Source organism: Quercus lobata, chromosome 3, assembly GCF_001633185.2.
Source record: "Quercus lobata isolate SW786 chromosome 3, ValleyOak3.0 Primary Assembly, whole genome shotgun sequence".
Classification (NCBI taxonomy): domain Eukaryota; kingdom Viridiplantae; phylum Streptophyta; class Magnoliopsida; order Fagales; family Fagaceae; genus Quercus; species Quercus lobata.
In genome coordinates, this window is record NC_044906.1 from 2822597 (window position 1) to 2848376 (window position 25780).

The following is a 25780-nucleotide window of genomic DNA, read 5'->3' on the forward strand; positions in this document are numbered from 1 at the left end:
TTGTAATTATGTTCAATCTTTTGTACCCTGTATTTTATGTGGGATTTTATTGTAAGGGTTGTGTGTGAGAGAGAGTGTGAAGACTCAAAGAAATTGAAGACCAAAGAAGTTTTTGCGGGTAGCTCATGAGTAGCCTTCCCGCGAAGTGAAGCATGTGCTCAGCACATGACTAGAATGCGAAGAGTCATGATAGATGGTGACAACTAGTTTTCGCAAGTGTCTCACAGATAAGGCCTTCCCGCGAGATACCCACGAAACATTCTATTTTGCCAATTTGTCATATCTAATACACCATGTCCCTACTCACACTATATACACCCACATTACTCACATATGTTGATGAGTTCTTTTCAAAGAGAAAACCCTAGCCACTACCCTTGAGAGTGAGAGATTGTTATACCCACAATCCTCTACACAATCCATTGTGGTTTTCCTTAACTCCTACCTCTCCATTTCCAAATCTTTGAGAGGTTGATAGCCCAAACACTTACCACACCCATCTTGAGTGTAAAGTGAGGTTTTGGTGCTGCTAGGAAGTATTGGAAGAAGGCATTTGTTTGGTGGATGCAATTGGGCTGGATCGCGTGATCCGGAGCTAAAGAAGACAAGGCTTAGCGAAGTCAGTTGGTAGTTGGAGCTTGAAGGGCTTGAGTACATGGGGTAGACTAGGCTTGGAGGATCTTTTGTTATTCGTGTACTCCAACTTATTCTCTAGTGGATCAATTTACCGCTTGGAGGGCGAAAGAGAGGTTTTTTGCCGAGTTCTTCGGTTTCCTCTTCGATAACACATTGACATGTTATCTTGTATTTGCATTTTTCTTCTCTACTCTTTTAGCTTTCATTTTACTGCTGTGATTTGATGAATATGGCTTAGAGTAGTTATATTGTTTATCCGCTCACTTTTACTCTATTCCGCACTTAGTTTAAGTTAGAGTAAAATCAACCGAACCATTAATTTTAATTTGGGGGTCTAAACAGCTCTTGTGTTTTCACACATTTTCGAGCTTTCAATAGGTATCAGAGCAGGTACACTTGCTGTGATTTTATTACCTAAGTGTGATCCTAGACTCTTTTTAAGATGGATCGATCTCAATCACTTAATACTCCTCCATACTTTGATGGGAGCAATTACGTTTTTTGGAAAGTCCGTATAAGGGCATTTCTATGTTCTATTGATGATAGTGTTTGGGACACTGTCGAGATAGGATGGACTAGGCCGGAGGCTGCCAAATCCACATGGGATAAGGCAGCTCTTGCGGTAGCTAATGCTAATAGCAAGGCTTTAAATGTTATTTTCTGTGGTATTTCTCCTAACGAATTTCACAGGATCTCTCATGTCACAATTACCAAAGAGGCGTGGCAAATCTTGGAGACGACCTATGAAGGCACCAAAAAGGTGAAGGACACCAAGTTGCAAATGCTTACCACACGCTTCGAGGAGCTGAAGATGAGTGAAGACGAGTCATTCAACTCATTTCATGGGAAGCTAAATGAAGTGGTGATTGGGAAATTCAACTTGGGAGAAAAGACGGAGGACTCCAAGATTGTAAGGAAGATTCTATGCTCATTGCCGGAGAGTTTCAATGCAAAGGTCACTACCATCGAAGAGAGCAAAGACCTTGATGAGATTAAAATTAAAGAACTCATCGGTTCTCTTCAAACTTATGAGCTATCTCTACCATCTCAAAGGAAGAGCAAATCACTTGCTCTCAAGACAGTCAATGATAGATTAGAAGCTCAAGACTCCTCGGATGAGGATAAGGTTGAAAAGGATGTGGCATATCTTGCTAAGAACTTCCGTAAGTTCCTAAAGTTCAAGAGAGATGGAAAGTCTTTTGAGAAAGGAAAATTCTCAAAGTTCAAGAAGGACAATAAAGACTTCAAGAAGAAGGATTCAAGAGACTCCTCACCGTCTGAAATGGTCACGTGCTTTGAGTGCAAAGGGCATGAGCATGTCAAGAAAGAATGCCCCACGTATTTGAAAGCGAAGGGTAAAGTCTTTGCAACTACCCTTAGTGACTCAGATGGTTCAAATTCTGATTCGGAAGAAAGCTGTGATGGAGAAGGAAATTATGTTACATTTATGACCATTGCACCCCTGGACTCATTGGAAGATTTGAGCCTTCTAGTGGAAGAACTTGGTGAGCACACTGAAGTAGAGTCTATGGGAATTGGGGAAGAATCCAATGATGAAGATGAAGGAACCAAGGAACTGCAAGAATCTTATAATTCTCTTCTTGAGAAAACCGAAGAGTATGCTAGAGTGGCTAAGGCAACCATCAGAAAAATGAAGAAGGCTAAACAAGACTACAAGAGTATACTTGTAAGGTACAAGGAAACGAAGTGTGAAGTTAAGGCGTTGAATGGAGAACTAACCGTGGCCTACTCCAAGATCAAGTTTCTTGAGTTTGAAGTGATTCAAGCTAATACCAAAGTGGAGCGCGTTGCCTCCAAGAAACTTGACAAGGTGCTTGCATGTCAAAAGCCTTTTTCTTACAAAAGTGGCTTAGGATATTCCAGAGAAAGTAGTTCAAGAGCCAATGTGCCCAAAGAGATGGAATTTGTTAAAGCTAAGGAACCAATGGTAGCAATACCTAGTGTTGAGAATGTAAAAGTGGAGAAGAAGCCAAATGGAATTGCTCAAAAGGTTTTGACAAAACCTCAAAATCCATATGTGGCTAAACCCAAGGTTAAAGGGAAATCTTTTCTAAAGTCTCAAAGATGTCCTCAATTTCAACACTCTTGCCACCATTGTGGAGTTAGAGGACACACAAGACCTGACTGCTATAAACTTCACGCATTGAAGAAAGCAGATTCTCAAAGGCTAAAAGGACAAGGAAAAGGGAATTGGAACGCCAAGCAATCAAATGGACAATTTACATTTTCTACCTAACAATAGTCTTACAAGACTTTTTAAAGAGTTAAAAAAAATTACTATCTATAATATTTAAATTATGGAAAAATCTCTCATGCTCTAGGCGCATGAGACCAGCCTCTCACAAGCAGGTGGGCCCTACATGTCTACAATTGAAATGCAATTTTACTCCATGCGTCCCAAATTATTTATTTTTAAAGATAGTTTTATTTCTTAATTTTAGAGTCAAATGTGGGATCACATCATAAATATCCATCCATGTGAGTTATTGTTTACAAAAATCAAAGAATCTAGAATTATTTAGCTTTAAAAAATTTTAAAATGGACAATTTACATTTTCTACCTAACAATAGTCTTACAAGATCTTTTAAAGAGTAAAAAAAAAAATAAGAATGACTATCAATAATATTTAATTTATGGAAAATTCTCTCATGCGCCTAGCGCATGAGATACCAACTCTTAAATTATGTATGTAAAAATTATAATATGCATCTTAATATATATATATATATATATATCTCATGCGCCTAGCGCATGAGATACCAACTCTTAAATTACATATGTAAGAATTATACTATACTTCTTAATGTATATCTTTTAAGTATATTCATACATATGCATGGGGTAACAAGCTGGTATATATAAAATCAAAACAATTTGACTTGTAATTGGCTTCCTATTAAATTTCCATATAACTTTCTGAGGCCTTTTATGTATAATATCCATTACAATCTCACATAAAATATTTTTATTAATTTTATAGATTTTTTTTCATGTGAGAAAACAATTTAATGGAAAATTTTTTAACAAGTTTGACGGAATGCCTAAATTGAATAAATAGGAAAAAATTGCAAATTAACACCAATCCCCAAACAATTTCGTTAATTAGCAATGTTTTTAAACTATTTAGGAAACTAACATCTCAAGTTTAAGAAACTCAATTACGCTCTTCCTTGAAGCAAACAAAACGAAACAAACATGACACCAAAGCGAAGCTACAAAGCAAGAAGCAAACACGGAAGACAACAAGCCAGAAAAAAGGCGATGCATGAAAAACAACGAACCAACAACAAACCTAGATCTGCAACTCCACAAACCCAGATCTCCCTAACCCAATCTCTCGGTTCGGATTGCGGTGAAGGCCCCAGGTAGTGGTGACGAAGGCTCCAACAATCATCGCCACCATCGGTGGTGGTTCAATCTCAACCTCTGCTCTCTGAACTTCCATGGCCGAGCTTTTGGGTTTGGGTATACTAATTTGTTTTGGAGAATGAAAAAAAAAAAAAAAAAAAAAAAAAAAGGACGAATGGGAACACAATCTTTGCAAGACCTGAAACTCAAGTCTCTAAAACTCGAGTTTCACGAAGATTTTAATCCAAAACCGAGTATTAGAGAATCAATTTGCTTTAGTAAACTCAAGTTTATTAGTCTTGAGATGCTAGTTTCCTAAATAGTTTGAAAACCTAGCTAACTGACAAAATTGTTTACGAATAGATGTTATTTTGAAAAAAATCCCGAATAAATATAATGTTGGAAAAATACATGTTTGTATCGCATACAAAACATACGCAACTGAAAATTAACGGATCTACTTCATTCATAATTGATAACATGTATTATATAAGTTCAGAATTCAAGAACAAGTGAGCGTACTTTGGTGTGGTGAAATTCAAAAATAAAATATTAGAAGTTCTTGGGAATACTTTTAATCTTTACTCTAATTCCACTTAATGCCTAAGAAATGTGGTCTCTCAACTAGTTTCCAAATGGAGAATAAGAGAGTGTCTTACACTCACATACACATCATTTCATTCCTTATATGATCTTAATAATAAATAAATAAAAAACCTTATGAAATTTTCTATGTTTCTCTTATTATATATAATTGATTATCTAATTGTGCTAACCTTTTAGGCCATTCCAATTAGACTTTAGTATGTGGTTTGGAGTGGGACCAAAAGGAAACAAATAAGACTCTAACTCCAATGGGCTTTAGGCTTTTTTGTCAACTCTTAACAAGTCCAAAGTTACCATTAATTATATTCAATACCACTATATAAATATAATTGCACTCTAGGTATTATTAATAAATTATATCCCAAAAATTTATTATACATGCAACCCCTTTATTAAAATATTCATAGTAATATAAAGTTATAATTGTTGACTGCCACTTTGAAGATTACTACATTTTGATCGTTGAGTACCCGGTTTAATCCTTTAAGTTATTCATCATATATTTATTAAATTTAATTTCATAAATATATACTTTAGTAACTCCTTACTAAAGTGATTGGGCCCAACACTTTGAATAACCAAACTCATTGAACTTATCTCAAGATAATATTTTATGTCTCCATTAAGAAATTATGTATTCCATCTTGAGAATATATGTTTCATCAACATTAAATGCGGTTGCCCAACATACTAAGGTTTTGATCGTTATTTTAGATCTCACTCCTAATATATCAAAGCAATCTACACTTCATAATCAGGTCCATTATTCTCTTAGGATTAAGAGTTCATGTAAATAGAAGTCGTGAGATTTATTATTCATTTGACAGTCATTAGGAGAATAATAAATCTCACAGCGGTCTAGTTCAATATGTCTTAACTCTTAAAACATATAAACATATCAACTAGAAATCTCTACTTTCATGATCAATACAAATCATCTTAATTGATATGTTACAGTCTTCGCAAATGAAATGCCCAATTTCATCACTGATTACGAACTAAAATTCTGAGTTTACAAAGAATGTGTGATTTATATCTTCTGTGACTAAATTACATACTATGCATCTCATGGACTAAGATAATATCTCATTAGTTCATTTCTAAATAGTCTCATATAACTAAACAAATTATTTATTTATAACATGCCAATAAATTGAATTTTAGGGCATAAACTCCAACATATAAAACTTAGGGAACTCAATTTAATAAAAATAAAGTTAGAGGAAAATGAATTTCAAGCAAATTTAGGGATTGCAATTTTTATTTAAGACAAAAATAAAAATTTTCATATTTAAAATATAAAAGGAAATATATAAAAAAATGAATGTGAGAAACACATTCACCGGGTAAAACATGAAGAATCTGGCCCATGGTGTTAAAGAGTGTATGATAAAGTAATAATTTTATTTTAAATACTATGGTTATAACATTTTTACAACATTTTTATAATAAATACTATGGTTACTAGTTGTTATTAGTAAGCAAAAAAGTAATTTCAATGTTAGATTCAAATTATAACCAGTAACAACTTACCACCTAAGATTTGTTGTAAAAATGTTGTGAAAATATTATGGATATTGTACTTCTTCTTTTTTAATGCCATAAAGCAATATAATTAGCCTTTTAAATAACTCGTGTGGGTTGCACGTGCAAGGCACGTGCTGGCCCTTTAGTGAGAAAATTAATATAATTTTTTTTTTCGAAGAAGTATAAAGTCATGTACTTAAATTTAAAATAGCTGTTTGAATATCTATTTACTATGACAATTTCTTAGAACTTATTTGCTAAATGTAATATCTACTCACCAAAAAATGCTACAAAGAATGATAATGAATATCATCATCTTTCTATAATATTTAAATTTTCACAATGAATGATAATATATGCTACAATTTTTTTGAAGATCTTCATTAAATTAAATAATTGCAATCATCTACAATGAAGATTTTGTTATTCATATTTCATTCTTTATTATCTTATTTTATGAGTCTAACTACGATATTTAGCTTACTTATTTTTAATGAATGCCCTATTAAGCAAGAAAATAAATTAAAAAAAGAACAAAATAACAAAAGACATATGTCATCACAGTTTCTATTAGATAAAATTATAAGTCTAGAAGATTTAAACCTAATAAATTAGTGTTCTCTAGGTAACAAATAGAACACCATATATCATTATTCTAACTTTCCAAGCATGACTACTAGTCTACCACATAAAATTCAAAATACACAGAAATTTTTTGGGACATTATAATTTAGTAGGAGTATATTCGACATTGCACAATGGAATATTTTAGGAATTATAAGATTTTGTTAGGGTTTAACTAAGAGAGAAACAATAGGGGTATATGCTCATTTACAAAATATAAATGATGAAATTATTCAACTTTAGTTCAAGGGGGAATGCAACTACCTCAAATAAAAAGGAGGAAAGTGTTACTTCGTCAATTTGTGTGTGTGTGTTTATTTATATATATATAAAAAATAAAAAAAATAAAAAACTTGAAACAATGTGTTAAAAAAAAAATCAAACTAAAAAAATTATGCATTAAACAATGAATTTTAGTTCAACAAATTGAATAAACCCAAAAAGAAGTCTAGAAACGCAACAAAAAGTCATGATATTTTTACAATACATTTATTTCTAGCTATGGTGGGTCTTAGTCTAATATTTTATTTTTAGAGTAATGTTATGTCCATAATATTTTCATAATAAATTTTAGGTAGTAAATTGCTACTGGTTTTAAATTGGGCTAACACTTTTAACTGTGCGTTTAAAAATAAAATAAAAAGCCAACTGAAGAAAATTGTGCCTAAAACAATGAATTTTGGCTTACTAAATTTGACTTAACCAAAAAAGAAGTCTAGAAACACAACAAAAAGTCACGATATTTTTACAATACTTTTATTTTTAGCTATGGTGGGTCCTATTCTGATATTTTATTATTTTATTTCAGAGTAATGTTACGTCCACAATATTTTCATAATAAATCATAGATGATAAATTGCTACTAGTTTTAAATTGGGCTAACCACTTTTAACCGTGCATTTAAAAATAAAATAAAAAGCCAAATGAAGAAAATTATGCCTAAAACAATGAATTTTGGCTTACTAAATTTGACTAAACAAAAAAAGAAGTCTAGAAACACAATAAAATGTCATACAAAAAAGAAGTTTAGGAATATAACAAAACGTCACAACATTTTCGTTGTTTTTTATTTCTAGCTGTGGTAGGTTCCAATTTGATATATTATTATTTAATTTTTACGTCCACAGCATTTTCACAACAAATCTTAGGTAAAAAATTATTACTGGTTTAAAAATTATGTATTAAAAAAAAAAACAAAAAGACAATACAAGAAAATTGTGCGTGAAACATACAGTGAATTTTGGCTCACCCAATTTGACTATATGTTCTAAAAAAGAAGTCCAAGAATACAACAAAATATTAAAACATTTTCACAATACTTTTATTTTTAGGATCCGAATAGATATATTTTTATTTTATTTGAGAGATGCTACATCCATAAAATTTTTAGAACAAATTATAAATGACAAGTTGTTATTGGTTTTAAATTGAACCCACAACTGATATCAATTTTTTATACTTCAAAAATACCTTGCCATATAAAATTTGTTACAAAATTATTGTGAAAAATGTTGTGGACATAGCATTTCTTTTTATTTTATTTTATTTTGATCTATAAGGAACTGAGATGTCGCAATTGTGAAAATATTGTGACAAGAAGAAGATGTTATAACATTTTCATAATACATTTATTTTTAGTTGTGACTAGTCTCAGTCTCTTATTTTATTATTTTATTTTGACCTTTAAAAAATTGACACCTCAATAATTATAAAAATATTGTAAAAATTTGTTGCGTCAGTGTAATTGTGTATGCACATATAATATTTAAAAGAAAAGACAAAAACAGTACAACCAAAACTGGCGTACTGTGGTTTGTGGAAAAAAAAAATTCCTAATGAACAATGTTGTGAAAGTGTTGCGAAAAATGTTGTGGATGTAGCACTTCTTTTTTCATAAAACCTTAGTTTTAGTTGTGGATGATTCTAGTATAATATTTTATTTTAACCTATAAGGAATTAACATATCAATAATTGTAAAAATATTGTGATAATTTATTGTTTTAACTAACGGCTTTATATATAAAAAATAAAATAAAATAATAAAATAAAAGAGTGGATAGGACAAAATTACCCAAAAAAAAAAAAACAGCGGGAAAAAAAAAAAGGAAAAGAAAGCAGCAACAGTGCAGAGGTTGAAACCAAAGCACTATAGCTACGGTGCCAACCGAACAAACCGAATTGGCACTGTAGCAACTATTCAAACTAAAAAAAATAAAAAAGAAGAATAAGAAGATAAAAAGGACTCAATAAACCCAAAATACTGTTCAAAACACTGTTTTATTGTAAGAATTTGTTAAGTTAGTGTAACTGTACATACACATATAAATATTTAAAAGAAACGACAAAAACAGTACAATCAAAACTAGCGTACTGTGGTTTGTGAAAAAAAAAAAAAAAGCCTAATGAACAATGTTGTGAAAAATGTTGTAGATGTAGTATTTTTTTTTTTATAATACCTTTAGTTTTAGTTGTGGATGATTCTAGTATGGTATTTTATTTTAACTTATAAGGAATTAACATATCAACAATTATAAAAATATTGTGACAATTTATTGTGTTAACTAACAGCGTTATATATAATAAAATAAAAAAATAAAATAAAAGAGTGGACAGGAAGATATTACCCAAAAAAAAAGAAAAAAAAAAAAAGGAAAAGAAAGCAGCAACAGTGCAGAGGTTGAAACCAAAGCACTGCAGCAACAGTGCCAATTTGGTTTGAAACAAAATTGGCACTGTAGCAACAGTTCAAACTAAAAAAAAAAAAAAAAAAAAAAAAAAAAAAGATAAAAGGGACCCAATAAACCAAATGTATAGCATAGGGGCATTGGTGCTTTTCATTGGCACTGTAGCAACTGTTCAAATTAAATAAAATAAAAAATAAAAAATAAAAAGAAGAATAAAAAAAAAAGGAACTCAATAAAACAAATGTGTATGCATGGGCATTGGTGCTTTTTATTGGCACTGTAGCAACTGTTCAAACTTGGAAAAAAAAAAAAAAAAAAAAAGGGACTCAATAAACCAAATGGGTATTATAGAAGTATTGGTGCTTTTCATTGGCACTATAGCAACGGTTAAAGATTGAAAAAAAATAATAAAAAAATAATAATAAAAAATAATAATAATTCAAATGTGTAATGTAAGGGCATTGGTGCTTTTTATTGGCACAGTAGCAACGGTTCCAAAAAAAAAACAAAAAAAAAGTAAATAAACCAAATGTGTACTATAATGGCATTGGCGCTTTATATTGGCACCATAGCAACTGTTCAATCCACACAACAGACAAAATGCACGACAGCTCAAGTATGCATTATTGGAACTCAATGATTCGATCTATATTTCATGAATGTAATTGAAGATAAGGTGTGAAGGTGCCAATATATATTTCACCTAAACGTTAGTTCCATTCTCAAAAATAACACAGACTAATGGATCTAAAATTGTTGCAGTCATTGTGGCAAGAGTCGCATAGAGTACTAGCACATAACCTTCACTTCCTTATTCCTCTTCGTCTTCTACCTCTTATCCTTCTCCTTCTGCTTAGACTCAATAGAGGTGGAAATCTCAATTTACCTCCATCCCCACCAAAGCTACCAATAATTGGTAACCTTCATCAACTAGGCTCACTTCCCCACCGCTCTTTCCAAGCCCTTTCCAACAAGCATGGTCCCTTAATGTTCTTGCACTTGGGCTGTGTTCCAACTCTTGTAGTTTCCTCCCCAGAAATGGTGAAAGAAATGCTGAAGAGCCATGATATTGTCTTTGCGAATCGAGCAAGAACAACTGCTGTAGATATCTTTCTCAATGGAAGCACAGACTTGGCGTTTGCACCCTATGGTGAGTATTGGAGACAAGTTAGAAAGATTTGTGTTCAAGAGCTTTTGAGCCCTGATAGAGTGCAATCATTTCAATTCTTGAGGGAAGAAGAGGTTGATATTATGATCAAGAAGATACGAGGTTCATGTCTAGAAGGAAAACAGGTTAATATAAGTGAGATGTTGATTACTGTCTCAAACAACATTGTCTTCAGAACTGTTCTAGGACAAAGAAATGAAGGAGAAGATGGTAAGAGAAGGTATGGGGAGTTGTGGATGAGGGTAATGGAGGAAGTTGCATGTTTTAGTTTTAGAGACTATTTTCCTTTTTTGGGATGGCTAGATGTGCTTACAGGTATAACCTCAAGACTGAAAAGGACTTTCAAAGACATAGATGCATTATTCGAATTGGTGATTAAGGAGCACAAGGACAAGATGTTGACAACAGATGGTGGCCAGTCCAATAAGAAAATTTTTCTAGAAATTCTCCTCCAGCTTAAAGAAGATGGCATGCTTGACTTTGATCTAAATCAAGACAGCATCAAAGCAATCCTACTGGTCTCTCTCTCTCTCTCTCTCTCTCTCTCTCTCTTCCTTCTTTTTTCTTTTCCCAAACAAAACAGTGATCATCTCTAAGAATTAAAGTCCAAAATAAAAAGGTATATTCTCTCATCTCCGTTTTGATTCTGAAAAAATCAAACAGTAAAAATTTTGTTTTTCAGTTTTTTTTTTAGGTGCTCGGTGCACTTCTTACCTTTCATTTCCATTTCTTGTTGGCTTTCCCTTTACCTTTCTTTTTTCTTTTTTATTGAAATTTAATCTTTTTGTTGCTGAGCTTAACTTTGATTTTTTTTCTTTATAATATTCACTTTGTTTTTCTTTCACATATAAACTTAATTTATCACGTCAGATTAGGCAGCCACCTGAATGCTGCATGTTCAAGTACTGCAAACTAGGTCCCTTGATTTTTTGGTATGTATTTGATTAAAAGGATAGGTGAAGGGATTGATAAAGATTAGAGGGCTTCTTCTTTTAAAAAAAATCTAGACCAGACCCTTTTGTGCGATTGCATTGCTATAATTCTGACATGGTAGAATATTGGGTGGTAAATTCATGTTACATTTCAGTTCCATTTCTTGTTAGCTTTCCCTTTACCTTTCTTTTTTCTTTTTTATTTAAATTTAATCTTTTTGTTGCTGAGCTTAACTTTGAATTTTTTTCTTTTCTTTTTATAGTATTCACTTTGTTTTTCTTTCACATATAAACTTAATTTATCACGTCAGATTAGGCAGACACCTGAATGCTGCATGTTCAAGTACTGCAAAGTAGGTTCCTTGTTTTGTGGTACGTATTTGATTAAAGGATAGGAGAAGGCTAGGGATTGATAAAAATTAGAGGGCTTTTTCTTTTAAAAAAAATCTAGACCAGAACCTTTTGTGCAATTGCATTGCTATAACTCTGACGTGGTAGAATATTGAGCGGTAAATTTATGTAAAAGTGATCAATAATTAATCACATTTTAGGATAATTATTAAAAATTTATGTAATAAAAAGTGTGGTCCTAGAATTACTTTATTTTTATTTTTATTGACGTATGTCTGCCCTTGTTTTTAATTTATTGGTAGCCCCTTTTTCTTATAATAAAGATTTTAATCAAATCTAAATGTCAATGTGAAAATCACTAAATATATAAATATAAAATATAAATAGTTTATAATTTGTATTCGTAATTCATTGAGTATGGTGAATTAGTTTTACTTATACAAGTTTAGAGTATAAGCCTATAAGGTGATTCTATTATTTAAGAAAGTCACAGTTGTGCTTTTTATAAACCCGTTTTTATTGTTCTATACTTTAATATTTCTTTTATTCTAGTTAAATTACAATTTTTTTTTTAAATATAGTTTTTTAAAAGAAGTTTTACAAATAAATGAAAATTCTCTTATTAAAGTACTAAATTCTATTAAAAGGCTAGCTTCTTTTATAAACACATGTATTGCTTACAAAATGTTACAAACAATATTTGTTATAATTCCTTCAAAGTTTATCAAAATTAAAATTGATAAAATTCTATTTAATATAAAATATGTCACAAAAAATATTACGTGATTTAGTCATATTATCAATTGAGAATAAAATATTAGCTAAACATAATTAGAATTTTGAGATAATAAAATATTAGCTAAACTTAATTAGAATTTTTGTATCTCAAAAAGCAATAAGAAGATATTTTAACGAAAAATAATAAATAAAAAAAGAAATAAATAAATTGCAATTAATTAATACTTAAATATAAGAAAATATCCTACTTGAAATTTTCTCCTTAGGAAACAAAATACATTAAACCGGCCCTACAAACGACTAGACCAAGTGTTAGGCTTATACATATACATACACATACAGATAAATATAGACTAAAACTTTTTATTTGGTTTGAAATTCAGGATATGTTTGTGGGATCAACTGATACTTCCATAACAACAATGGAGTGGGCAATGGCGGAGCTCATGAAAAACCTAAATATCATGAAGAAAGCACAAGAAGAGGTCAGACAAGTGGTTGGAAGGAAATCAAAGGTGGTTGTAAATGATGTCAATCAAATGTGCTACTTAAAATGTATCGTCAAGGAGACACTTCGATTACATCCTCCTGTGCCATTCTTGGTTCCTAGAGAAACATCTGCAAATGCTAAACTTGGTGGCTATGACATTCCTTGTAAAACAAGAGTGTATGTCAATTCTTGGGCCATTCAAAGAGACCCCAAATTCTGGGACAAGGCTGAGGAGTTCCTTCCAGAGAGATTCAATGCTAGTAATAGCAATCCGATTGATTTTATAGGCCAAGACTTTCAATATATCCCATTTGGAGGTGGAAGAAGGGTATGCCCTGGTATGTCAGCTGGACTTAAAACAGTTGAGTATGTTCTTGCCAACCTCTTATATTGGTTTGATTGGGAGTTTCTTGGTAGTGCAATAGGAGAGGAGTTGGACATGAGTTAGGTATTTGGGCTTAGTATTCATAAGAAAGTCCCTCTTTATCTTGCTGCAACTCCTTACCATCCTTAAACCTATGAGTCTATAGATGTTTGTGAGCTACTAAGCTTCAAGTCTCAGTGTAGTTGTCATGTTCTTGTTTAAATCTTTTACTTTTTATGAAATTATGTATTCTTGTGTTGCAAAATAGCTTTTGGAGCTAATATATACTAGAATAAAGGTTCCAAATATGTTAAAGAAAGCTTCATTTAGGTTAAACTTGTCACAATAGTAGTAGTCTTTTCCGCATGGAAGCACAACAAAAGTACATTTTCAACACTAAGAAAAATACCTTTTATAAGCAAGAAATGAGAGAAATTCTCAATTCAATCCACAGTATAAATCCACAAATATCTTGACATGAGTAATTACATGACCATAAAGCATAATGTTTTTTGGAGCAATAATTGATAGCTTTGTTGCACAAAAAAATGAAAAAAATTTCTCCTCCACTCATTTTATATCCATTGTTTTACTTAATATCCATAATTGAAGCATTAATGTACACATTTTAAAAGGTAAAATGGTAATGTCCACAATTGAGACACGAAAGGTTATGGCTGCACCATCGGCAAGGGGTTTTCCAATTTTTGATAGTGAAGAAACTGAGATTTTGGCCTGTCGTAGGGCGATATGTTTTGCTATCGAAGCTGAGTTTAGGGAGTTGGTTATCAAAGGCGATAATGTTTTTGTAATGAGAGCTCTCTCAAGGTTTGACAAGCAGTTTTCTTGGCTTAGACATATTCTACAAGTTTATGTGCTTCTTAGTTAGTAATGTTTGATGTGAGGCTAATTCTGTAGCTCACATTTTAGCTCATTATATGTGACTGATGATATTGTTTGGTGGGATTCTCCACCTCTCGTCGAGGAGTCTGTTTTTTTATTTATCTCATTTACGTTAAATAAAATCCAATTTTGTTTTCACAAAAAAAAATAAATAAATAAAACATAAAAGTGGATGTAAAAAAGTGGACATGAGATAATAATATTCTCAAATATGTTACATATTGATTGCATTCTCGTGAATATATTTTATAACAGAAGATGGAGTTTCTTAAAGCCAGTTGTATCCCTTTGACTAACGCATGTGCAACTTTAATTTGTCTAGTGGGTACATATTGGAAAGTAATCTTTTTTTAACTGTTGATATTCTATAAAGTGATCACAAATTTACGACATAACAATGATGCATCCCTCATATAGTCATACTAGATTTTCTACTTTATCTCCTAGACCTAGAGTAATAATGGTGATAATTTTTCATAAAGTTTTTTTATTTTTTTTTTATGGGGATAATTTTTCATAAAGTTAATTTCAATAATGAATGTATATATACGACTCTACGAAGGGTAAAAGGTTGTGTTTGTTTCTAACTTTAAACTCTTAGGAAGGAAATAAATCATTCCTGAAAAAGAGTGTCTTTAAATTGAGCACTAAAATCAAGTTTTTTATTACTCCTATCTTTAATGAGAATTGTGCCATCATAACCTTCTATTCAGGATTTATTTATTTATTTTTAAATGTACCACACAGGGCGCGCATACATTAATAATGTAACATATATGGAATGGAATCATGGGCCAATCTATTAAAGGCTCAAGACAAGCCCAAAATGAATTTTTAAGTCTACACAGGGACCCTTATACGAAGAAAGCTTCCCCTATTTCTTCAAAATATTGGGCCCAAAATTTTTAACAGCTTGAAATCTGTCACAACACCTAACATGCATAGAAGCCAGATTAAATTCGCCGCGCAAATTGGGCTTGAAGGCCCGAGAGGCCCAAAACTTCAATTCATCTAAGGACCAGGCCTAAAGCCTGTTGTGTTCCTCACAAAAGCCCAAATTCCCTCCTTACATAAAATAGGCAACCCAAGGGGCTCATGGTCTGCCCAAGGACTAAAATAAAAAAAAAAAAAAAAAAAAAAAAAAAAAAAAATTTCTCTTCCACTCATTTTAGATCCATAATTCCTTGGACCATGTCCCTTTCAAGCACATGAGAAATTGAGCACAACCCACTAAGCAAGGAAGCAAAATGGAAAGAATAAAGCGGAAAGGGGGAAAGGGGAAACAAGATCATGATAAGTGTACAAGAAATTAAAAAAAAAAATGCACTTAGGATATTTATTAATTGACTATTTTAGAAAAAAAAAATTATTCTACTTTTATAAGAAATATAAAAAATTGTCAAAAAAAAAATCTTTTTCCCATAAAAAGTTTCAAAAGATATTTTCTAAACTAATATCTTTAATATCCACTCTTCTTAACTTTCTTCTTAATACCAACTCAAGGGAAAAGACAAAACTAAAAGTAGCCTCATCTTGCCTTGGAGTTTCAAACCAAGGAAAGTTATGCCCAAAGATTTAAAAGTGAGTTTGGTTTAGTTTTTTGTAATTATATTTTTTTTTAAAGTGACTTTTATAAAAAGTATAATATGTTGGACTTTTTTTTTTTTTCTAAAAGCATAGTATTTGAAAAAAACTATTAAAAAATGCTTTTTGAAAAAGTTAAAAAAGTTAGTGTTTGACTAACAGATCTCAAAATTGTGATATTTTTCAAGGGTAAAATTGGATTTTTGAGAAAAAGTTGATGGTAAATTAAGGAAAAGGGAAAACTTTTCCAACAGTGAATAGTTTTACAATTGCAACTCCATTGGTGCCACATGAAAATGTAAAAAATCACATTTTGGGGACTAATGGTCTGTTTGGAAGTTAAAAAAAAAAAAGGGGGAGTAGAGTAGAGGGAGGGAGAGTAATTCAATTACCTTGTTTGGAAGTATTTTAAGGAAGAAGGGGGAAGAGTTTGGAGGGGTTTCAACCACCTTTAACCCCTCATTTTTAATTCCCCCAAATTTGAGAAATTTGGAGGGAGAGTAGAGTAGATAAATTATTGACTAAATAAATTTCCCAATTTACCCTTTCTAGATTAATAATAGACCAATGTTGTAAGTCCATTTTCAAATAGGGGTAAATTTGTCTATTTTAATCATTTCCTCTCCTCTCCATCCTAATTTTTAAAACTTCCAAATAAGGGGAATGGCTAATTACTCCCTTCCCCCTTACTAATTTTAAAAACATCCAAACAAAGTAGAGGGGAACCATTCCCCTCTACTCTCCTCCCCACTACTCTTCTCCTCTCTACTCCCCTCTACTCTTCTCCCTCTCTAAACTTCCAAACATGCCATAAGGGTCGGTTTGGATAGAACTTATTTTGCTAAAACTGAAAACTTATTACTGAAAACACTGTAGCAAATAAATGAAAAAACGCAGATGAAAGTACCAAACCCGGGGACTTTAGCGGAGCTGAAAGTACTGTAGCATATAAATACCAAAGGTCAACTCTTTTTTCCTTTCCTTCTCTATTCACTCCTCACCGTACCCTAGCTAACGCTTGTGCCTTTAGAGAGTTCCATGCCCACCAGAGAAATCTACAAGGAAGACCTACATCAGTCCGACACCGGCGAAGAGCTCAAGTGAGAAATCCCCGAGGAAGACAACCCCATTCTGACACCGGCGTGTACTCTTCCTTCAAAACAAGGATATCACATCAGAACAGGGATCACACGACTCACAGCCTACATCCACCTACCCCATTCCTTCTTCCCCACAAAGCTCTTGAAACTTGTGAGGTTATGAATTACACAACCCCAAAGATTCCCAGGTGTCAAGAAATAAATAGCACCTAAGTTTGTTAGCTGATTTTTTTTTTTTTTTTTTTTTTTTTTTTTTGGTAATATCCAGAGGAAATTTTTGGGTCAAATTGGCCTAATCTGGGTTCTGATTCATAGATGTAAATGTTAGCTGAGTTATTATTTTTTGGGTATGTGTTTATTCTTAATTTTGATTTTCTGTCTCTTTGTTTTGGATGATTTTATAGATTCTATTTTAATTAGCTAAGTTGTTGGGGATTGGTGACTTCTACTATGAACTTGGTGTGTATTGCCTTTTTTGATTCTTTATTGTCTGTCTTATCAATGAAAAGTGTTTAATGTCTCAGATGTGTTGGTTGATTCTAAAGTTCTTTAGATGATATGTAAATAAATATGCTAGGAGAGAGTGAGTGAGAGAAAGTATATGTGGTTTCTTTGTACTACATGAAGAAATTAGATTATGCACATGAATAGAGAAAGAGATTGGGGGAGGGGAGGGGGGTTGCTGAACTTAGAAATAGACAATGAGCTTCAGTTGCCAGTTTGTGCTTCTGTTAATTTGCGTTGTGCTATCCCTAGTCATTACTGGGATTTGGTATATTCCCTTGTCTGCCTAAGTTGTGTTCCCTGGTTTAATTCTTTTATTTATTAAAAAATTGATCATTCTTTTTTATATTGAATTTTGAAAGTAGGATTTGTAATGTATTTTTGGACCCTTCTACTTGTGAGAACTCATGCATTTTATCAGATTTTCTGATAGGAGAAGAACTCTTCCCTCTCTTTTGCCTGTTGGACCAAATTAAGAATCTACCAATTGTGAATTAGTTTCTTTCTTCACTTTTTATTGTTTACTTTCTAGTTGTCCCTTAAACTAAAAAACTTACTTATCATGATTTTTGGAAAATATAATACTTAAAAGTCAAAAACTGAGCTGCTTGGCTAGACAGGACTACAAATTGTTGAGATCTGCTTGGCAAAAAAAACCCCCACAATGGAGGTTTGATAAACCTGCAGGAACTCTGCATTCTGCTTCATCAACGGAAAAGTGATCGTGAAGATGTTTCTGAGGATGACTCCCTACGTGCTATAAGTAAACTGAAGGTATTCTGGTTTCACCATAATCATTTCCTTTATCACTTGTATTTGCGTAGAGAATATATGTTTCATTTGAAGTTTCAAAAATTAATGGTAGACTTACTTTCTTGATCTGCCTGCTAGAAATTTCTTGAACTTTGGGTGGCTTTTTTTCTCTTTTGATGAATGAGCTTAGAATTAATTCATCAATCGAAACAAATACAACACACTGCCCACTGCCACCAAAGAGGACACCAAGACAGCGCTGCTAAAAGGGAAAACAGAGTAGACTAACATCTAAACAAATAGAACTAACTCTTAACAAAAACAGTAACTGGAATAGACTACACAAAAATCTATTCTGGACAGTGGACTTTACATTCTTATGCAAATATAATCTACACCTAACATCCTGTTTCTCAGCTTGAAGAATTTCAGCCTCAATACAAACCTTCCCAACATAATTCAAGTGTTTTGATCTTGCCATATATGATAAATGATAGCTACCATGAAATTCTGCTGATAATATTTGGCAAACTCTTCCCCTTCAGTATATGTTTGGATGCAAGCGATTTATGGTTGAAAGTTGAAACCTTTTGCTGTTGATGTATAATTTGTTTTGCAAGAAGAGGGTTTGGGTTTTGGATCTTCATTTTTTTTTTTTTAATTATTTACTGTAAATTTGTAACAAACGTAGGAGAAGAGAAGGGAAGCCTTCTCTTTCAATTTTTTGGTTTTGGTTTTGCTCTTGAAAGCTGGGTTCATGAGACTACCCCTGTGAAAATGGAAATTATGGGATCTAGATCTGTTGTATGAATATGATTTGAAGGAAGTCAAGGGATTATTTCTTTTGGGTTATGGACAAGGTATAAATTTAGCCTCTCTGTCATGCGCTAACTCTTCCCATCTAACACATGCGAATGTCAACTTCATGTCAAAGTCACATGCGTACATGCAATTTGTTGTGGTGATCCCTTTCCTGCCATAGTACGGGTGTTGCTCATCAACTGGTACAACCATGGGGACGTGGACCCCATCAATCGCACCAATGCAACCCTAACCATTACCACAAAAATACCATGTGAAATAGAATACGTGGTATGACCATAAAGATAATTTGAATAAAATCAAGTGAAGATACGAAATTCAGAAGTTACCTTGAAATGTGGCCAATATCAATTTGAATGCTTAATATATTCTGGCACATCCCAAAATGTACGATTAGCAGGCTTGATAATGTCTGTTGCCATAACGGTGGCTAACAATGTAACTACCGTGGCCACGTGTCGATGCACTGTCTCACCCGAGTGCTGAAATCTATCATACACCATTCTGTTACCCTCAGCATGACCAAGTACCACCAATGTCATTGCCAGAGACTCTTTCAAGCAAACTCTTCTGGTACCATTATATCCATACTGGCGTAGTGTATTACACAATTGTCCAAACACATGGCTTGATAAACTGTCTTCAACATTTCTTCTCATTTCCAGTTAATATGTACTGTACCCATTCATACCCTGTTTGTATATTCGTATGCAATGGTACTTTGGTCATATAGGTCTCCACGTAAGCTAGACATGCACACCCGATTAGATATGCTACGAGTACAATGTCGTCACTCAGGTCGAAGTTTGCGTCCCTACATATGTTATTGACTTTAATTGCATGTACAAATACGAATGTGATACTGTAATATGTAGGCTAAAAACAAGTTGTTAAATTTTATTGAACCTTTATTAGTACTAGGCTCAAACTATGGTGGTAACAATAAATTAACAATCCAAAGTATATGCTTTCATGATTTGCTTCCATGTTTTCTAAAAATTGTAGATTCACATCTAGAGGGGAAAGTATAGAAACTCACTGGTGTTGGGAATTAGATGAGTCGTTTAGCAAATCCATCCTTTTGTATAACTTCAAACTACTTTACCGCTATTGAACAATGACCTATATGAAGTCGAGCTTAAAATTCAGATCCTTGAAAGTGTTAAGATAGCAAATGCTACAAAACCAAGAAGAAATAATAATCACAAAATAGTGTAAGCACTGGTTATAGAACAAACAATAGACATTACAACTAGTTGATTAGACTGCTAAACCACGAGTACAAGGTATTTCTATACTAAAGGAATTATATCAACTTTGGAAGTGTTAATTAGTTCTTTTTTACAATGTGTTATTCCTTGGTAGTTTTATAAGTTTTGTTTTTGAAGAAAGTGACTAGTTTCTGAGAGCAATGTAAAATCGAATGGAGGCATTCAAAAGTTAAGTGTCAAACTCACAGGCTTTAATTGTCAAAGCAATAGACAGAGATGACTTTTAAAGTGAAAAAGGAAAACCAAGCTGATGCCTTTCTCATGAGTGCATTATTGGAAAATAAAGCATGGTATACTCTTTTGAAATTGTGGGTCAATTACATCTAAATGGGCATTTGCAATGTGCACCCCAAATATCAAATTCTGTAATCAATACTAAACTATGAAATCATTTGCAGTGCATATCCTTAATTACAACAAAAACAAAAACTGTGAGCACCAACCAGCATCTGAATCTGAATTTGAGGTTAATCTAATATTTTGGAAATTAACTTGGATGGTGGAAGGACATTACAAATTAATCTCAAGTTAATTTAAGCCTCATTCTCCTTTTTAGTTTTTGGAAGCACAAACTTCAAACTCAACAGAAATTGACCCAACCAATGGCCTATCAATTGGTATACTCACAGACACAGCACACTTATTATTATGTAAGTTATATTCCATTTTGAGTAAATTGGCTAGAAAGAACATACTGACTAAAATACCTTCTGAAAATTTATAATTAGGAAGAGATTCTTATACCTATATCTCTAATTAACTAGCTAGGAATTAATCATATAGTGTTGTTGCTTTATGAAGTGTTAAAGGGTGTAAAAGGTAACCAAGCACAACACTGGTGATGGCCACCATACAAACAAATAGAAGAGGAAATTCAACTCTTGAGAGTGTCCTCTGATCTCTCCTCTGTTGCTCAATTCTGCCTGCAAGATAAGGAAAAAGAAAAACGCAAATGCCACAACTAAGAAGTAAATGACATGTTTAATACAAAGTAAAGCGATAAGACAGTCATTGAGGGGGGTAAGTGAAGCATTTGCACATCACAGAAAAAGTTGACTAAATGGCTGCAATTAGTCAAACGCATAGCCCTAGAGTTCAATTTGTACAGCCTAATATGTAATACTATGCTATATATAATGTTATGAAACAGACCAATACAATATTGACTCTCTCTTTTGTTGTTTTTGAATTAAAGGTACCACCAGCTCTTTAGATACTTGAAAAGGCACACCGCAGTGGTTGCAAATGAAACTTGCATTTAGCAGAGCCACCACATTTATTAATATTTCATAGATATACACTATACATCCTAATACAAAAACCTTGTATGCATAATAATAGGATCTTCTCCCACAGACAAAGTAATGAGTTTCTCAAAATCACAAACTCAACACTATGAGAAAGACAAATTAAAGGTAGTTCTAAAAGAAAAGTTCTCCAGCTGGGTCAAAAATGCATTTTCCTTTCATCTGAGTCATTTTTCTTAAAGGTGCTATTAAAAATTTAAAAGTACTCAAAGCTATACCATCCTTTTATTTTTTTTTTTTGGTAAAGCAAAGGAGGAATTCATAGATGCTAAAAGAAATTGGGGACATGTGAGCTGCTGGTCTGTACAGAAAGGGGCAGGACCTAAAACTCACTGATATGCAAATAGTGAACTGCTATATGTTAAAACAATATTTCACCAACCCACACCTATGGCTAATCTACATGATTCAGCAAAACTAGACAAAATGAAATTTTAGAAAGATTATACTTGCAGCTTTCACTATTTAGGATACAGCATAATTACAGTTTTAGGTTTCCAACCCATGCTATCTTACAGAATTCAAGATAAAACAGAAAACCCCACAATTGGCTAACAAATGCATAGATCTTCTCAAACTCATTTCTCTGGTTTTACCTCCAGCACTTGAAGCTAATCAGAAGCTTGACTCAAAGGACCCAGTACGACCTCAAAATTCTCAGAAACTGGTGAAAAAATTGAACAGAATGAAAACGGTGAACAAAATTGAACAAAAAGAGCCCCTTCGAGACTCCAGCCTTGATTATTCACTGGAATTTTTAAGGGTTTGTCATTCCATTCATCAAAGGGAGATGGGCAATATCAAAATGCTCACAATGCCAAGGGCACAAAATAGCATAATCAAAAATACCTTTAAATCATGAAAATCCAGATCAAGGCTTTACACAATATGAACCTACATACATATCAAAATACATACACGCATTCAAATATTCAATACACAAACACATTCATTTCAACAAGAGATAATACATTAACTACAGCATCAAAATTTATTACCTACATCCAAAGCTTTCTAAAAGCTCTAAAACATTTCGCATACAAATACATAAAAAATTAACATCTTTTTCCTGACAAATACAGATCCAGTAATATCAACCAAAGAGAAATATCCAACACATAATTCAAAAAAGAAAAAAAAAAACTAAAAACAAAACATATTTTCAATTTCTCAGGATCCAAACAGCTTACTGAGAAAACTACCTCAAAGATCTCACAAACAAAGCAAGGGTAGAAAAAATAGGCATCCCTAATAAACAAAAGCATTGACACCCTTAATGGTGGCCTCCAAAAGACATCTAACACTCATGTCTAATCATGACCAGCAATTTTGCAGCAGACTTATTATTGACAGAACCAGAAAACAACCAAAGCACACTATAAACTAGAGCACAGAACATGCTTAAAGGATTATATATCACAGGGACTTCTTCTTTCCAATCATAAACGACCATCATCAAATTTTACCACAAATAACAGTGCATAACCATCAAAAATACAAAAAAGTCAGCTAAAAGAAGCATTGGAAAAACATATATAAATATACCAAGAAGTTGACATAGGAATGATGAGCATTGTCTTACATACACACTCATGGTCAGCATTAGTTTCTACCAAAAAAATAAAAAAATAAAAAAATAGTGCAACAAGTACAACATTGAAAATTCTTGAACTACACCAAGCCCAAGAAACCCTACCGAGACAATCCCCTTTCCTTCACTAAAAATGAAATTCAGTGTGCTTTTGGTACTCTTTTTCTAGCCACTTCAGCTGGACGTCCTTATCATCGCCAAGTGCAGCAAACATGTTCCTACCCCGCTCCTTTTCCTTGAAGTAGAGGGTACTGAACAGATGAAGGTAATGACCCAAGTGCACCCCAGGAAGACTCAACACCATGTCCAAAAGTGCTTTAACCTAAGTAGTTTCTATGGAAGCGATATCCATACGGGTTCTTACACTTCTACTCTCAACAATAACATCTGAGATGCTCTTCAAAGAGTCGGACATCTCTTGTGCAACTGAACGTTTTTTTTCTTGATTTCTTGCAAATTGGCTTGAAAAGGTGGACACTGGTTGCCAAGCCTTTCTCCTTAGTCACTGTCGGTCCTGCCCTCAACGATGATGGACCTTCAATCTCCATTGCGTCAACATTCACAAAAGGTTCACATTGGGGGTCAACAAATTCTGTGTCATCAGCAGAGTCCCCAGACCCTTCGGTGGTTTCCTTTGGTATTTGACCGCTCATGCAAAACGCATTTTTGCCCGTTGCAACAGTGCCTCTAAACATGATGTTTAGGAAGTCATGATTTGGCAAAGGTTTATTTTTAAAGGTTTTTGCATTGGGACATGCCTACATGTAGACAAGCAGTAGTTAGAACACAATAATATAGGTGTAGACAGTAAAGATTTTCACAATTTGCTAAAGTGAACTAACCGCAATCTTTCGAGTCAACCACTCCTCACTGGCCTCAAGCATCCCAGTTCCAGCATCATAACCCAACCCAGTGTCATTGTCAAAACACTCGTTATACTGCTTCCACCCTTTTTTCAGAAGATCCCATTTGTTTTTAATCTGCAAGTGAGTCACCACTTTTCCCTTGGCACCCAACTGCTCAATCACTGCATCAACCCCAGTTTTGGTCAAAAATCCGCCTTTCCTCTTGTCGTCTATGACTTGAACAGCACAGAACTCACAAAAAGCTTGTAGTTCCTTAAGATCTTTCCAGTCAGCTCTCGGATCATTACTACCACCGTCCTTCGATTTCTCCTTAACCATTTTTGCTACAATTTCCTCCTATACTCATTGAGGCATTTCAACATACAGTTCATGTGCATATCATTTTTCAGTTAGGCATGCCCACATGAAAAATGCAAAGTAAACTCACATATATCCAAATACAACAGAGGTAGAAAGAGAAACAATGGTATTACACGAAGGATCAAGAAACCCACATACTAGTGTCATGGAAAATTGTAAAGAACCACACACAAACATTCAACACAAAAACCACACACAAACTTTAAGTTCAAAAAACCATAGATTGATAAAGCCTCATGGAAAATAATACGTTAATACACCAATAGATCAGAGAGCATGAGAAGTTAGGCACAACTTACCCATGAATGCAGAGACCCACAGTGGCAGCAACGATGTCCCAAGCGGAGAGAAGGTGAGCTGCTACTGATGAAAAATAGAGGGGATCTTTTCAGAAAGTAAGAAATAATGGGTTTGCTTGTATTGCATGTGCTCTGTTTTGATGGTTTTTTGGTTGGTGGGTAGGTGCAGCTCATTGAAGACGATTCAGAGTTCTCATTAAAGAGCCTTGAAGGCATTCTGCCACGGTAGTTGAGAGAAAAGATCCCAGGAGAAGAGAATGAAAAGAGCCGTTGAGAGCTGCACATCGTTTTGATAAGATGATTCTCCAACTAATGCTTGTGCAATGAACAGAGCTGCGCACCACTTTCATCAGAGCTGAGTGCACCGTTGTGTAAAATAACTTGCAAACTAGCATGAACAGTACGCGCAAGAGCCTTGAGGTTTTAATGAAACAGTGCGTCTCTGAGGGTGTCCATGAACAGTACTAAAACACGCGTTTGGATTAATGAAATGGTGCGTACTGCTTGCGTTTAGCTCTTTTCAGCTTGTGTTTCCTCAGCTTGTGTTTTCTCAGCATGTAGCGTGGGTCCTAGGATTTTTAAAACATAAATGCAAAACGTGGGAGCAAATCGTGGATCCAAACACATACTAAAACGCATGATCCTAAAATTTTACCGAACATATAAAATTCACATTTTCGAACTGATAACGTGCTTTTTGGACCCAAGAAGCTGAACCAAACAAGCACTAAAAAATACTTGAAGCTTGCTACTTTTCTCATTTACATGTGCCTTTTCAAAAGGAGAAAAAACATTGCAAGATGACATATTCATTACCCATGCACATTCAAGAGGGGGAAGCCTTGGGATTCACAGTTTGGAGAGCCTAACACTCTGGTCAATAAAACTCCAAAAGTCCAAGGCTGAATAACCACATGAAGTTTGGCATGT

The 25780-nt window shown here is 33.4% G+C and overlaps 2 protein-coding genes across 2 annotated transcripts; one reads left to right on the forward strand and one right to left on the reverse strand.

The window, feature by feature from the left end:
- Window positions 1-10146: 10146 nt before the first annotated feature.
- Window positions 10147-13732, forward strand: LOC115979593 (cytochrome P450 71A1-like). The gene is made up of 2 exons (XM_031101646.1): window positions 10147-11133; window positions 13020-13732. The coding sequence occupies exons 1-2, from the start codon at window positions 10189-10191 to the stop codon at window positions 13572-13574; spliced, it is 1500 nt and encodes a 499-aa protein (XP_030957506.1). The 5' UTR covers window positions 10147-10188; the 3' UTR covers window positions 13575-13732.
- A 9967-nt stretch (window positions 13733-23699) lies between these two features.
- LOC115979791 lies at window positions 23700-24509 on the reverse strand. Its single transcript, XM_031101848.1, has 2 exons — window positions 24168-24509; window positions 23700-24083 (listed from the first exon to the last, which is right to left on the reverse strand). The coding sequence occupies exons 1-2, from the start codon at window positions 24507-24509 to the stop codon at window positions 23700-23702; spliced, it is 726 nt and encodes a 241-aa protein (XP_030957708.1).
- Window positions 24510-25780: the final 1271 nt, after the last annotated feature.